The 16,245-nt window shown below is 38.7% G+C and overlaps 1 protein-coding gene across 5 annotated transcripts in view; it reads left to right on the plus strand.

Annotated features, from left to right (window-relative positions):
* The window catches only part of DYNC1I1 (dynein cytoplasmic 1 intermediate chain 1), a 328,200-nt gene that overhangs the window by 241,129 nt on the left and 70,826 nt on the right, over nt 1-16,245 (plus strand). For 4 of the 5 annotated variants that reach the window (XM_003921229.4, XM_074379472.1, XM_003921227.4 and 1 more), the window contains one exon: nt 15,199-15,345. The exons of the other annotated variant lie outside the window; for it this stretch is intronic. In XM_003921229.4, the coding sequence (XP_003921278.1) occupies nt 15,199-15,345 (147 nt within the window). The remainder of the gene's footprint in view (nt 1-15,198; nt 15,346-16,245) is intronic. 5 annotated transcript variants of the gene reach the window in all.

Raw genomic sequence — 16,245 nt, forward strand, 5'->3', positions numbered from 1 at the left:
GTGCAATGGCACAATCTCGGCTCACCGCAACCTCCGCCTCCTGGGTTCAGGCAATTCTCCTGCCTCAGCCTCCTGAGTAGCTGGAATTACAGGCACATGCCATGATGCCCAGCTAATTTTTTGTATTTTTAGTAGAGATGGGGTTTCACGATGTTGACCAGGATGGTCTTGATCTCTTGACCTCGTGATCCACCCAGCTTGGCCTCCCAAAGTGCTGGGATTACAGGCATGAGCCACCGCGCCCGGCCATGCCTACCAATTCTTAAGAACTGGCTTAAGCACAAAGAACAACACAGAGAGAAGAGAAGCCCGTCTCCTGCCCTTCTGAGGCTTCCAACTCCAATAGGTCCATTTTATTGTGCCAATGAAGAAATTAAGTCCAAAAGAATTAACATGATTTTCACATAGAAAATCAGTCTTGAGTACCAGTTGGTGAATCTTCCCACTGTATCTGTATCCTGTGAATAGGATGAAGGGGAAAGAAATCACATCCTGCCCCTTCCCCACAACCTTTGTGTGTTACCCTGGGCTGCTATCCTCTGATCAGAGTCAGGAAACAAACAGGTTAATGACAATCTAATCCTTTTTTACGTAGGAGAAATAATCTATAGAATAGAGTCATGTTTTTGCATTCTGAAGAGCTGGAACTACCTATAGTCATTAAAGGAAGGGAAAATGGCCTGTTTTCTCAGGCAGTGGCCCTTAACTGAAGAAGCTGCGTCCTAAAGGAGTTAAGTCCTGTGAACAAAGTGACACAGCTGTAGAAAGAGAGCCTTTCCAGACGTGAGTTTCCTGACTCCCTTTTCAATTTCTACCCCTTCTCCCAGCAGACAGGTAAGGTTCCAGATGCTTTTTCAGAATGTGAAACAGGAATCCAGTGCCTTTCACTAACCTACTTCCTAGCACACCGTGTGGATTACAAAGGGAAATTAACATGTAAAGAAACCCTTTGGAAACTAAAGGAGCCATGTTCGTTCTCTTGCTATATTATTTGGCTGGTCTCACTGTTGGTGTCATTTTCAAGTGTGGGGCTTGATTTAATAGAGACAGCCAACAACTGTGGAGCTAATCAAATGGGGCTCAAAGCACGTAGCTTTCAGTGTAGGAAGCTATAAGAAATATTTTCAGGTTTTGGAATGTTCTGACAGGAATAAGGCAGAAAATATTCAAAGGGAGCTGGAAAATCAAGCTTAGAGATCTTGTTTTTCAGGCTGTTATAGTCACTTTGTGAAGTATTGCAGACAATTCATTATAATTTATCACACTGATACTCATAGATTGGATGAAGCCCAAACACAACTGAGTTCGATGCATATTAAATTACCTCTTACTTAAAAGGAGGGTGGTCTTACCAGGGAAGGATGGAGTTCATTAGCAGGCTCAGAAGCTTTCCTTAACTCTTCATTATCTGGTTTCATATTATTCCTGGCTCCGCAGGATCATTGAACACCTTCCTTTTTTTCAACTCCTGAAGAAGTGCACCAGGCATATTGTGAATCTCACCAACCACCAATTCCAAAGATAAAACACTCATCATCACAAGTCTATACACCAAACACAAATTACTAGGAAATCTGTTCTTAGAGTTTATATAAAATCATTTTTTAGAGAAAAGAAAGAATACTGCCCTTGTGCCTTTAATTTACATTTATATAAAGCAAAATGTTGCCTTTTATTATAATTGACTGACACATACATTGGGTATACTCTAAGTATGTTTAGGAATTTATGATCACATTTCTTCTAGCTGACCCATAATATCTCCCATATAAATTTGATGAAGAACAGGCTCAGAATAGAGTTCTACTGACAGATGGTCTTTAATATGCCTCTAGACTCTTCTCCCTGACCTGGAAACTTAAACCTCTATGTAAATGCCCCTTAATGTGTACATCCTAAGTCTTATGATCAAAACTAAGATTTCCCTTGTGGACTGAGAAAAATCCTTGAAGTGTTGTAAATTTAATCATTTGATCCCCCCAGAATTTTTATTAACATATTTTTCTTTATCTCCGGGTTTGTTATTTTGTCCTTTTAAAAACCAGCTAAGGTTGAACTCTGGGGAATTTGATTCCCATTTGTCTGTTGATCTTCCAAGTACATATAAATGTTATGGTAAGAGGGGATTGCCTTCAGCTTATAAATGAACCCACAAGGACACATTTCTGTTCCTTTCTACACTGAAGCCGTTCTCAGTCTTTGGATCTCTTGCAAAACTTCGAAGACTCTTCTGTAGACATGGCATTGGTGTAGAAATTGAGGGCTTGGTGAGATTTGGGATTGATTAACAATTTAAAAAATCAGTTTACTCTTGTCTCTTCCATACATCTTATAGTAAGCACTTAAGTCCAGTTTTTTTTTTTTTTTCAGTACTTCAAAGTAGCAGTTTATCAGTAGAACCTCCAAGGTAGACACAGTCCTGAGAGGTCGCCTGGTTCATCTTTGTGCCTTAGGCATAAGCATATCTAAGTCATTCTAAGCAGATTTAAAAAAGGACAAATCTTCACTAAGACTGTTTCTGCCATTGGCCTCATTGCTTTGTTGGGTGTAGGGCTTCACTTCTTATTTTCTTCTCCAAGGTTTATATTCACCACATAGTTTTAATATGAAGAAGGACCCATTCTTGCCAAATTGTTTTATTTTATTGCTAAATTTAGAATAATCCAACTGATTCTGTGTACTGTCACAGCTGGCAAAACCACCACAGTTATTCAGAAAAACCATATGAAGAGGCTGTGTATAGTGGAACACTTCAGGGTTTTTTTTTTTCTTTTTTTAATGGTCTCCCTGTAATTTCTGACCTACGTGCCTTGGTAATGATCTAATGTGGGCTAGTCCATGACTCTTTGGGTGGATCCTCCAAATGTAGATTTATTTTAACAGCAAGGAATTATTGAGTTACGCATGGAGACTGAATTTTTTTCTTTCTTTCTCAGCCTCCTCTAGCAACAAAAGCTGAATCCTACAAATTCAGAAAGAAATTGTCCAAAGCAGGACACATGCATGATGCAATTGTTTTTAGACATTCTTGCCATTGCAACAGTTCTGAATCTGATTAGCTTATTTTTTGTATTGTGCTGGTAAAAAAAAAGAATACCTGATAACTGAATTCTTCTCTTGGACTCTGTAGCTGATTAACATTACTGCTTCTTTTACATGGCCCAGGAAGGGAACACAGACTAAGAAGCTGATTCTTTTTTTACATGCTTACTCTGTCAAGAACAAGAAGGAAGGACCATATTTTTGAATGCTGTATTTTCTCCCCTTGCAAGGACTTAGTACTTTTTCAATAAAAATAAATTTAATTTGTGACTACACTTCAAGTAAGATGGTTTGATGTCCACGTAGAGCAGTCCCAGCTCTGGATTTAGAGAAGTCGTGTGGCTGACTCCCTTAGCGTCACTTTCATGTGGTTGGGTGAGCCATTCACAGAAACCCCAAGCATTTCTGAAGATCCTAAACTGGAGACATTCACAAGTCTTCCCTCCCTTTTTGCTATTAATCCTTCAGGTTTTAACAAGCACCAAAGTTAACGCTACCTACACTTTTTCCTGTCAACTTGGAACTCTTTCTTCTGTCTTGAGTAATCTGTTCTCTCTAGTTCATACTTACATAAATCAAAGGGGTAGATGTCAACACACACCGTATCCAAATATCAGCTTCCTTTCTCTTAATTAAGCAGGATTTAATTTGATTTGAAGAAACTGTTACTTTTTAACATACAAAGGCAACCATATAATCATCGTCATCTCTTCCTGTTATTTTTTATCTCTTATAAATAAAGTTTGCCTTCGCCTTGTACCACATCACTATTCCAGTCTAGGCCTAGCAACTTGGGTTTTATATTTTCTAAAAAAGAGACAAGAACATTTAGTAAACTGTTGGCAGTCAATACTGAAAAAGCCACCTTTGATCTGAACATGCTTCAGTGAACATTATTGTCAGATATTGATAGTTTTGAACTTTTTCCTAAATGCAAGCCATCCTTGTATTTCCAAAATATGACCATTTTGCCCAAGATGATTCTATGTCTCAATGAGACAACTGTGAAAAAAGTACGCATATTATTTCATATTGTTTGAGTTCAAAAGAATGTTCCTCAGGTCCTGTGTTTATGTCTTTAAGTAAGAAGTTCCATTTTTTTGTTAAAGCACACAATAGTGGCCCTGTTCTCTTTTCATAATAATAAATAATAATTCACATAATTATTTTGATTGTAGAAACACTTAATTTCAAATAGACACACTTCATTTCAAAAGAACTTGTTGGATTGTAATGGCATTTTTGTTTGGTTATATAGTGATAAGATGAAAACAAAGCACATTCTCCCAAAGTGCTGACAGTCAATGCAGAACTTGTCAGGAGTGACCCAATTGGTTTTCAGGCTGCTAGGTGTTCATTAGACTCTCCTGAAATGATTAATTGGTCTCAAACAGTTTCCAGCAGGAAGTACCCACCTCGTGGTAAATATCACCACAATTGGTACTAATTAGCTCTGTTGTCACCTGTTGCAACTGATAGGCTGAGAGCTGAGTGAGGTGAGCGATCTCTACACCAGCAGCAGAAACCCAACTGGAAAGAGGTCACAGACTCACTCCCAAGGCTGCTGTAACAGGCAGGGAGCTCGCAAGCCCTCTCTGCCATATGAGTATGCATGAGGCTTAAAGGCCTGTGACTTCCAGTCCCACAGAGGTGAGGAAGTCAGAAATGCGGTGCTCAGGAGGAACGTGTATCTTAAAGAGAAAAGGCACCTGCATTCAACTGATGAAAGTCTTCACAATATATCGGTGCCAAGCTGTAGTTCAACTCTGGACTTTGCTGCTTACTGTTAATTTGATCCTAAGCTGGTGGCTTACTTCTCTGAACCTGGGTTTCCTAATCTGAAAAAATGTAGGCAAAATTACCCACCTAGTAGGACTGATACAGTGATGTGTAGTATATGTTTGACGCTTACTTAGTAAGTCCTCAAAAATTTTGGAATGCTGGCCGCAAGCCAATAGCCACGTAGCCAGGGTGACAGTGATAGTGTTCATTAGCCTTCCTAACAATAAAGAAGAAAACTCCTAGTGTCTACATGGGGAGTGATGCTGAAGAGAAGTTGGGACCTAAACCTTCACATCATTTTTATTTATCATTTTCTAAGAACCTAATTATTTCAGTGGGGAGGAGAAACAAGGAGAGATGTAAAAACTAGCAAATAATGAAGGAAACTAAGCAATGGTATTCTAGCAGAGGAACATAGCATATGTTTCTCAGTTGGGCTGGTTGTGAAAATGACACATGATTCCATAAGAGAAATATCCAGGCCTACACTGCTGCAGAAGGAAACTTATCACATAATGACATTGGGCTATTTTCCATGAATTAATTGTTTTAGAACTGCGTTTTCCATTTTTATCCATGAAGCACCTTGATGTTTGTTCAATACACAGATTACTAGACCTCTACCTTGGAAATTCTGATTAAGTAGATCCCAATGGGGTCCCAGAGATTTGTGTTTTTGTTTCTTTCTTTGTTTTAATTAACAAGCAAAAATTGTACATATCTATAATACACAACATGATGTTTTGTTTGATACGTGTATACTGTGGAAGTACTAAATCAAGCTATTTAACATACACATCATTTTTTGTAGCGAGAACACGTAAAGTTTACTCTCTGTAGTTTTAAAATATATAACATATTATTATTAAATATAGTCACCATGATGGACAGTAGATACCTTGAACTTATTTTGTGTCCTTTGCCTAACATCCCCCCAGTCCTCCTATTCCAGCCTCTGGTAACTAATCTGTGTTTTTAATGAACTCTCCAAGTGCTTTTTTTTTTAATTCGGATAAACTTGAGAACCATTAATTTAAAACAGTCCTTTTCACACTTGATTGCAAAATAGTGATGCCTGAGTCCCACCCCCAGGAATTCATATTCAATTGGTATAGGATGTGGCCTGAGCATTTGAGACTTTTTAAAGCCCGCCAGTTGATGCTAAGGTACAGGCAAATTTGGAGTAATACTGATTTAGAAAATAGTCTGAAGGGTACCTGTAAATAATGGATACGAAATAATCAGATGTAAAATCGCATCACAGATTATCAATAAAGTCCAGCTTTAATTCAAGGTGTGAAAGAACTGTCAAGAATAAAGACTTAAAATAGTTCAACCACATAACAAATGATATCGTAACATGTTACTAGATCATCAGGACAACCTTGATCATCAGGACAGGACCAAGAATTAACTAATGAAATTATTGGAGAAATATTTGTTGAGCAAGAGGAGTCCTCTGGACCACTTACAGTCTTTGGAAATGTTTCTTTGAGTCAGGAGATAGTAATTTCTAATTCTATATGGGAATATATTGTTTATCTGTCTTTAAACTACGTTACCCAATTCAAATCTTCCAACAGCCCCGTGGGAAAGAGGCAAAGAAAATGCCTGTTTCATAGGTAGGACAAGAACTATCATGCTTCTATTAAAAAAAAAATAAGGCTTAGACACTGCATACACATTGGGATGGCTAATACTAAAAGGAAGGAAAGAAAAACAGAAAACAGAAAATAGCAAGTGTTGGTGAGGGACATGGAGAAATTGAAACCCTTATGTATTGTAGATGGAAAGTAAAATGGTGTGGCTGCTTGTACTGGTCTATTTTCATGCTGCTGATAAAGACGTACTTGAGACTGGGCAATTTACAAAAGAAAGAGGTTTAATATGGACTTACAGTTCCACCTGGCTGGGAAAGCCTCACAATCATGAAGGCAAAAAGGAGCAAGTCATGGATGGCAGCAGGCAAAACAGAACAAAATAAAATCTCATGCAGGGAAACTCCCTCTTATAATATCATCAGATCTCATGAGACCCACCCACCACCAGGAGAACACCATGGGAAAGACCTGCCTCCATGATCCAGTTCTCTCTCACTGGGTCCTTCCCATAACATGTGGGAATTCAAGATGAGATTTGAGTGGGGACACAGCCAAACCATATCACTGCTATAGAAAACAGTGTGATGATTTATCATAATGTATGCTACATTATGATCTAGCATTTTCACTTATGGGTATGTACCCAAAATAATTGAAACCAGGATCTCAAAGAGGTATTTGTGCACCCAAGTTCTTAGCAGCATTATTCACAATAGCCAAAAAGTGTCTATTGATGAATTAATGGATAAAACCAGATGTGATATATGCATACAATGAAATATTCTTCAGCCTAAGAAAGGAAAGAAATTTTGACACATGCTACAGGATCGATAAACCATGAGGACATTGTGCTAAGTGAATTAAGCCAATCACAAAAGGATAAATACTACATGATAATACTTATATGAGGAACCTTGAGTAGTCAGATTTGTAGAGACAGAAAGTAGAATTTTGGTTACCAGAGACTGGTGAAGAGTGATGGGGGATAGAGGAGGAATGAGGAGTTAGTGTTTCATGGGTACCAAGTTTCAACTGGAGAAGATAAAAAGGTTCTGGAGATGGATAATGGTGATGGTTACACAGCAGTGTGAATGTGTTTAATGTCACTGAACTGTACACTTGAAAATGGTTAGGATGGTAACAAATTTTATGAGTATTTCACCACAGTAAATAATTTATAAGTGTGTCCTCCAAATATGCAAACAAACAACCTGAGGCTTGAAGGATTCACACAACTAGTAGGGTATCAGACCAGAAACTCAGTTCTTGGGACTCTCCTGAGTCTGCCAATCCTCCCTTTCTACCTCCCTACCTCTCAGGGAGTAGAAACTGAAGATGATGCTCAGGAAGAAGGAAAGAGCGATAAGTAATTGTTTGAGGAAAGAGTGATCCAAGAAGTCCAGACACAGTTGTCTTGAAGATAAGAAATAAGGTTGGTAAATTTCATGAGGTCAGAACATGTCTGGACACTTGCAACAATTAAGATACATTTTACATACCACAAATTTACCCTCTTAAAACATACAATTTTGTGTGTTTTTAGTATATTCACAAAATTGTACAATTAGCATTGTCTAATTCCAGAACATTTTTATCATCACGTAAAGAACCCTGCACTTAGTAGTCATTCTTCATTCCCTCCAAACCCAGCGTTAAGCAACCACAACTCAGCTTTCTGATTCTACTGATTTGCCTATTTTGGGCATTCTATGTAATGGAATCATACAATAAGTGGCCTTTTATGAGTTGTTTCAGTTAGCATAATGATTTCAAGGTTCATCTGTGCCCTAGCATGCATCAGTATTTTATTCATTTTGTTGCCAAACATTCCATTTTATGGATTTACCACATTTCATTTATTCATTCCTCAGTTGAGGGACATTTGAATTGTTTCCACTTTTTAACTATTATGAATAACGCTGCTATGAACATTAGTGTACAAGTTTTTGTGTAGACATATTTTTTTCAATTATCTTGGGTATACACCTAGGAGTGGAATTGCTGGGACATATAATAATTCTATGTTTAACTTTTTGGGGAATTGCCAGACTGTTCTCCAGAGTGGCTGCACAATTGTACATTCCCACAAGCATTGTAATGAGTGTTCCAATCTCTCCACCTTGTCACCAACACTTATTTCCATTTTTAAAAAAGTATAGCCAGCCTAGTGGATGTGAAATGGTATGCCATTGTGGTTTGCACACTACCTTTGTATTCTCAGCTTAAAACCCAGGGCAAGGCACATGACAGGGTCTAAATATTGAAAGCCATGAAAATTCCAAGGAATTCTAAGAAAGGTCATCAGGATAATGGATTTCTGATCTATGGGAAATCAAATTTTAGAATTAGCTGATTTTTATTTCTTAATACAAACCGTGTCAAGAAGGAGCAGGTAACAAAATCAGTCGTTGCCCCTGGGCATCCCCACATTAATGGGGTGATTACTTTTGGTAGAAGCTTACTCCTCTTAGAATTTAGAAAAATAGCCTATGCACCAGAACAGAGACTTAGAGAGAGGAAGGGAGAGTTTTAGAAGAAAAAAGAGGCTGGATATGTTGGCTCATACCTGTAATCCCAGCACTTTGGGAGGTGGAGGCAGGAGGATTGCTTGAGCCCAGGAGTTTGAGACCAGCCATGGCAACATAGCAGGACCCCATCTGTACAAAAAATTTAAAAATTAGCTCGGTGTAGTTGTATGTGCCTGTAATCCCAACTAGTCAGGAGGCTGAGGCAGGAGGATCCCTTGAGCCCAGATGTTGAGGCTACAGTGAGCTGTGACTGTACCGTTGCATTCCAGCCTAAGTGACAGAGCGAGACCTTGTCTCAATAATAGTAATAATAACACAAAGAAAAAAAGACCCTTTCCCTTCCTCTCAATTTGAGTTAAGTTCCTGACCCATGGACTCATGTCTTGACCAGCTTACACTTTCCATGTTTCCAAATGGCTGGTGCTACATGATTGCCTATAGGAGAGGTTTTCAACAGCAGGATCCTCCAACTACACGTTTCCATTAACAAAAGAAATGTCTTTGTGGGTTTCTTAGATATTTGCAGAAATACACACTAGTTCACTAGTAGTCAGAGGCATCTGATCTGGCTGCCTCAAAGCCCTCTGACAGTGAAGCATTTGTTTTTAGGCAAATAAAATGTCAGCCACTATTAAACAGCATATGGCAACAATATGACCAGTCCCTCCCTGAGGACCATCCTCTGCCCAGAAGAGGGGGTACTTGAAATAGGAGATGCTTTTGAGAGCAGGACCCCTATTTCTCCCACCCAGGCATGATGGCTGGGGAGTGGGCAGAGTGCCATGCACAGAAGGTCACAAGCAACCAGATCAAATGGGAGCCTAGGGGGTGAGCGTCCCAGCCTGGAATGACCAAAGGTTGTTCACCCTGGACATCTGGGTCTGTAGTTAAGGAGAAGTACCATCTCTAAGCTGGCCTGGATTAGCTCTACAAAATAGAAAACAGCCTCCACAGCCACTTAAAGACGGGTCTGGGCTAACTTGAAATGAATGCAGTGATGGTATACGGTGAGTGAAGGGAGACATTCCAAGCAGAATCTCACGCTCTTCTCTGTGGAATTCCCTGTGAATGGTGTAAAACAAACTGACTTCTCTTTAAATTGATGATGAGGAGGTGGAACTCTCTTTAATGGGTCAGCTCATGTGCAAGTGAACATGTGGCTATATGGATAAGGAGGTGGTCTGTCTTTGCAGGGACGGCCAGTAACTGGGCCATCTGCTCAGGATTAAAAAAACGTTTTCTCAGGAGGCTCTGGGCTAAGGCATGCTGCTAAAAACACTGGAAATTGTCAATAGAGATGGCTTGGTCTTCGAGATATAGTCTCAAAACTTTGCTTGTCCTAATTTGGGGAAAAACATATTGGGCAAAAAATCAAAATGCAATACTTGCCCTCTTGGAAATAGTGGTTCCTAATATAACACTGTCTTTGTGTTATATGTGTTGGAATATTGACAGTCAGTCTTACCAGTTTTCCTTCAAGCTTGTTACATATGAGCTGATATTTCTGAGCCCCTGATTTGACCAACAACATGGCCACATCGATGAGATCAATAGCCTGTGAAAATAGAGTTTAACTGTAGCATCAGGAAAGCTTACTTTAATTAGTTAACATTATCAGAAAATCCTCAGCAACTTTATAATTATTTTCTACTTGCATAAATGACTTGATTTGTTTTTATTTTTAAAATGTTTTGTAGCGATGGGTTTTGCCATGTTGCCCATGCTGGTCTCAAACTCCTAGGCTCAAGCAGTCCTCCCACCTTGGCCTCCCAAGGTGCTGAGATTACAGCTGTTAGCCTCTGTGCCCAACTTGATTTGAATTTTTTTAAGGCCATATATTATTTTTCAAAGAATTCTAAGGCATTAATATTTTAAGGAATAAAATAAATAGGTAATGAGTTAAGACTATAAAAATATCAATACACATATATATTCTTATAGAATAGCAAAGCAAGAAAACTCCTTGTTTCCAGTTAATTTTGTTTGTCTATATTTTATTAGTCTTAGTTTAATAATGCTTTATTATTACACTGAATAACTTAATATAAAATTTCAACTGCATAGGGAAGTAAGGAAAATTTTTAAGTAACAATGGTGTTATTAATAATGTTTTTTAAGATTTTATCTCCAGAAAAATAAACTGTTAAGAATGAAGGACAAAAAAATCCCCCACACTTTTTAGTAGTGTCAACCAATCTTTCTGAAGTGCTTTTTTATTTTTAACCAAATAGAGATAATTGACAGGGTGATATCATCATTTGCTCTTTTTACTGACAGTCAGTAAATTCTATGACAATCAACACAACAGCAGTGACTGCATAGGTAGCTGTGTGAACAGCAGGGGGTTGCAACAGTAAAAGGTTTCCCATACCTTTTACTCTAAGGATTGTTGATGTAGACTTTCCAAATTAGAAGATGAGCTCTCATTCTCCAAACTGTAGTTAAGACTATAAAAATATCTATAAACATATATTCTTACAGAATAACAAGGCAAGTGAAAAATAATTAAGTCACTCATCCAAATGTTGGCCACCATTACATCAAACATCGGGGTATGTAAAGACATCTTGTGAAATGACTGAATTCTCAAGTTTACATCTAGGTAATTGAGATCTTTCTGCCTTAGTGTTTTTACATGAATAATAGTGGATAGTATGGTGTACCCTGGAGATCTGTGTTGAACATAAAATAGCTGTGTAAATATATCTGTATATATTTAAACATATATGTCATGTAATAAATATAACATATATTATAATCAATGTGTTGAGCTTAAGATATAAGTGAAACTGATTAACATAACTATACCTTATCTTACAAATAGAAAATGAAAAAAAAAAGTCTACTTTTTCCTCATGGATATATTATAAAAATAGGTTTGCAGCAAAACAAAGTAGACTCTGGAGGCAGAACTCTGGCACTGCAAGGTGGTGTTACTCGTTTTTAGCATTCACTTGACTTTTTATCAAATTTAAATAGAATTCTGAATTTGAGATGGTGGAGCTCTTGTGACATTTAACGTTTTTGAAATGGTTTAGTAGTCCTTAGTTGGTGCTAAGTGTTGGATGATGAATGAATGAAGAATGAAAAAATTAATGAATGAACAAGTAGGTACTGGATTTATCACCCTATGGCTCTAGTTGATTGCCAACTATGTGTTTCAGCTTTATAGAAATACCTCCACTGTTGGTTTTTCTCTGGTTTAGTCTCAACAAACAGTACAAGATTGGGAGGGATGTTTGCTAGGATTCAGCTGAAACACAGAAGCAATCAAGTGGTTGAATTCTGCATTTTTAAAATGAATGACATTCTTTTACCATACTGATTCAAGCTTTGGTAAATTCAGTTGTTGATACCACCTGGATAATTTTAAATCCTTCTGAAGCTTAAAAAAAAAAGTTTCCAACTTAGCTCCAGCAACATAAGAATTTCATCAATTGAAAGCTAAGAATCCTTTATGTGGGATGTGTAAAACAAGAAGCCAACCAGCATTATTTTCTTTTTCTTTAATTCAGTATCATTATTGAAAGTTGTTCTTGAACTTTATGAAAACCAGATTGGGGCATGAGCATGTTCTCCATTGAATCACGTTCAAGGAATTGGAACAGAAAATCATTCAAAGTGGGGAAACATGACATTGAAAAATAGTCTACATTCTTTATTCTCCCTCAGAGTATCTGAGGCTATTTCTGACTAGGAACCCTTAGTCTGATAGGAGATCTGGGTTTGGTTTCTGTGTGTGTGTGTGTGTGTGTGTGTGCGCGCGTGCGCGTGCGAGCACACGCACGTGCTCACGTGTGTGTGTGTGTGTCTGTGTATGAATAGATGTTTACTAGTCAAAAAGAGGTCATAGATTTTTGTTTTGGGGTTTTTTGTTACTACTTTGCTAGCATATCAGTTACAACCTTGGATCCTCTTACTCATTTGCTCTGAAAGTTGTGATTTCTCACCATTGTCCACAGGAAAAAATCCAAATAATGTCATTCAAGGTTTCTCCTGTCTAGCCCAGGTGATCTCTTTGCCACACTTCTACTATCTGATTCTTCCATGCAAACCCCTTCCCAGCCAAAAAAGACTATAGGCTGATCACCTGTCTCATTTTGCTGCCTCCAGTCCCTTTCCCCCATAATCCTATCCTTCAGGAATGCCTTTTTCTTCTCTCCACTCTCTGAATGTTTCATATATACTTCAAGGTATGATTCATTCTCTTCCATGAGGTCTTTCTAACCATCTCACCATTTCCAGCCTCCTCTCCCCTCCCCTAACTAAAACAAATCTTCCCCTTCCATCTATCCCCCTCACACACAGAGACACACATACACACCACATGCTCCTACAATTTAGTCATGGCATGTGTCACATTCAAGGCTGCTAGTTGGGTGTGCAAGTTGTGCCGAAGGGACACGTGGGGATGAAAATCCATCTTACTCTCCATTTGCCAAGGCATGTACCTGCCAACATGACTGTGTGTCTGCAGATGACACCTTTTTCTGTTTTCCACAAAGGCACTGTATGGACTGGTAGCCCATCTGTTCATCTGTGTGCATGTTTTTAGTTCCCTTTCCCAGAGCACAAGTTTGCTGAGGGCAATGACCCTTTTACTTGTACCATTCCTAGTACAATACCTTCCTTACACATGGTAAGTTCTCCATAACTTCATTTAATTTAATTAAGGCATGAAATGTATTCACTAAAAACAATTACTTCAGCTTATAAATGCAAATATGGAAAGAACTGTAGAAATCAAAATGGACTTAGCAGATGCAGAACAGTAACTTGTCTGATTTTAAGTGCATTACGGTTCTATCTCAGCTAAGTAATTTTCTACAAAGTGTAGTGTCCAGTCTTCTGTGGAGCTTCAGAAACCACATTTGTGACAGACAATGACAGACCATGGCAGAGCTGGACTGAAATCCATTTCTGGCTGTTTGCTAAAATAGGCAAAGAATAGCATTAAGAGTTTTCTAAAGTGGGCAGAATTAAAAGTCAGGAAGAATGCCTATGGGAGGTGAGCAAATTTTAGGAGGAGCCAGTTCGATCAGTCTGAGGTTCGTATACTTCCTAGATATCTACGTTAAATCAAAAATGAAAAGAAGACCTCATCTTTTTATTATTATTATTATTATTATTATTATTATACTTTAAGTTCTGGGGTACCTGTGCAGAACTTGCAGGATTGTTGCATAGGTACACACAGGCCATGGTGGCTTGCTGCATCCATCCCCCCATCACCTACATCAGGCATTATCCCTCCCAATGTTATCCCTCCCCAACCTCCCTACCCACCTCTGTCCCTTCCCTAGCCCCCCACCTTCAAACAGACCCCAGTGTGTGATGCTCCCCTCCCTGTGTCTGTGTGTTCTCATTGTTCAACACCCACTTATGAGTGAGAACAAGCAGTATTTGGTTTTCTGTTCTTGTGTCAGTTTGCTGAGAATGATGGTTTCCAGATTCACCCATGTCCCTGCAAAGGACATGAACACATCCTTTTTTATAGCTACATAGTATTCCATGGTGTATATGTGCCACATTTTCTTTATCATTGATGGGTATTTGGGTTGGTTCTAAATCTTTGCTATTGTAAACCGTGCCACAATGAACATACACGTGCATGTGTCTTTATAATAGAATGATTTATAATCCTTCAGGTATATACCCAGTAATGGGATTGCTGGGTCAAATGGTATTTCTGATTCTAGAGCCTTGAGGAATCACCACACTGGAAGACCTCATCTTAAAGTCCTTGAGGCTAGAATTACTCTGGCTTTACCAACACTGCAAATAGTATAATTTGATGTGGCCATGCTCTCAAAATAAGGAATTTCTTCATAAAGGCTTTGGTGGAGAATTAATACTAGTTCTGTTGCAATTTTTTGTGATAAATGGGTAATGTCCATAAATCAACTTTAGAGACCACAAAACAATGATGTACTTAAGATAGGTTTTATGCCTATTTGATAACATGGACAAGACTTCAAATTTCAGATTTTAAGGAGTAATCATTGGTCAGCCTCTCCAAAGAAATTCCTGTGCCTATGTACAAAATTTCTTAGTAACTATGCAGTTTTACAGTCCCAGCTTTAAGTTGCTTTTTGTTTTCCAGGATGTATTGAGTTTGCGTGATGAACAGTTTTCAGGAAGAAACAAGCCTTCTACAACCATTTCACAGTGCATCTCTCTCTCTCTCTCTCTCTCTCTCTCTCTCTCTCTCTCTCTCTCTCTCTCTCTCCCCTTTTCCCTGACAGTCCTCTGTGATGTCGGTCTGCTTTGCCCGTTTCCATCCTAACTTGGTGGTTGGTGGGACTTACTCGGGCCAGATTGTCCTCTGGGACAATCGCAGTCATCGAAGGACTCCAGTGCAGCGGACGCCCTTGTCAGCTGCTGCACACACGGTAACGTAAACTTTTGCCACATCCCTGTGAGTCACCAGGCCCTGAAAGAGAAAATAGCTCTACTTAGGAAAGTATGGATGTTGCCAGTAATGCCAAGTTGGGAGGATCTACTTTATTATGATTGAATCCTGACCGACTAAAAGTAGAGTGAAAAGTAGATGAAGGAAGCACTGGCTTTAGGGATATTTCTTAATGATCTGCATGTGCTAGCATGTAGGGAGGATCTCCTTGGCTCTCCCAAAGGCCACCAGTAAAGAGAAACCTTGGAAGAGGCATCTGTGGAATTGTTTTCCCAAAGAAACTCAGTACATTTATGTTGTAAGATAGAAACATGTACTTTCAAATAGATCCTGAAGAGTAAGCATTTTATGTCTAGAGATGATATGTGGGACTTTGCCAACAGGCCTTTTCCATTTGTGATTTGAGAGAGTACTTTGACTTTAAATTCTGGAATGTGTGGTATAAGTCTCAACATAAAGTCTGAAGTGACAATATAATCCCTGGGGTTAAAAGTCAACATCTCAAAACCATTACCCATAATTTAGTAGAAGAGGTTCAGTATAGTGTTCATAAGACAACTACTCTGTCATTTCCTTTAAGAGAATGACAGGTGTGTATAGCAATTGTTCAGAGGAATGAGAAGACAGGCATGTCTCCATCAATCCTTGCTACCTTGACACTCAGGGTAACTGATGTTCTTTCTCTGAAATGCCCAAATTATGCCCAAGGATACAGCTCTACTCTTGTTTTCAATTTCCTTAATGCTCTTACCTCATTTGTTTCGTATTCTGGCCTCAAAAGCACTCTGGCATGAAGAAGGACTGCCAACTGCTTAGCTAAGTCCATGAGGAGGAAAATTCTCCCACTCTTGTAAGATTATCAATGGGAAATGACAAATAC

The sequence above is a fragment of the Saimiri boliviensis genome, chromosome 10, assembly GCF_048565385.1.
Source record: "Saimiri boliviensis isolate mSaiBol1 chromosome 10, mSaiBol1.pri, whole genome shotgun sequence".
NCBI classification, from domain to species: domain Eukaryota; kingdom Metazoa; phylum Chordata; class Mammalia; order Primates; family Cebidae; genus Saimiri; species Saimiri boliviensis.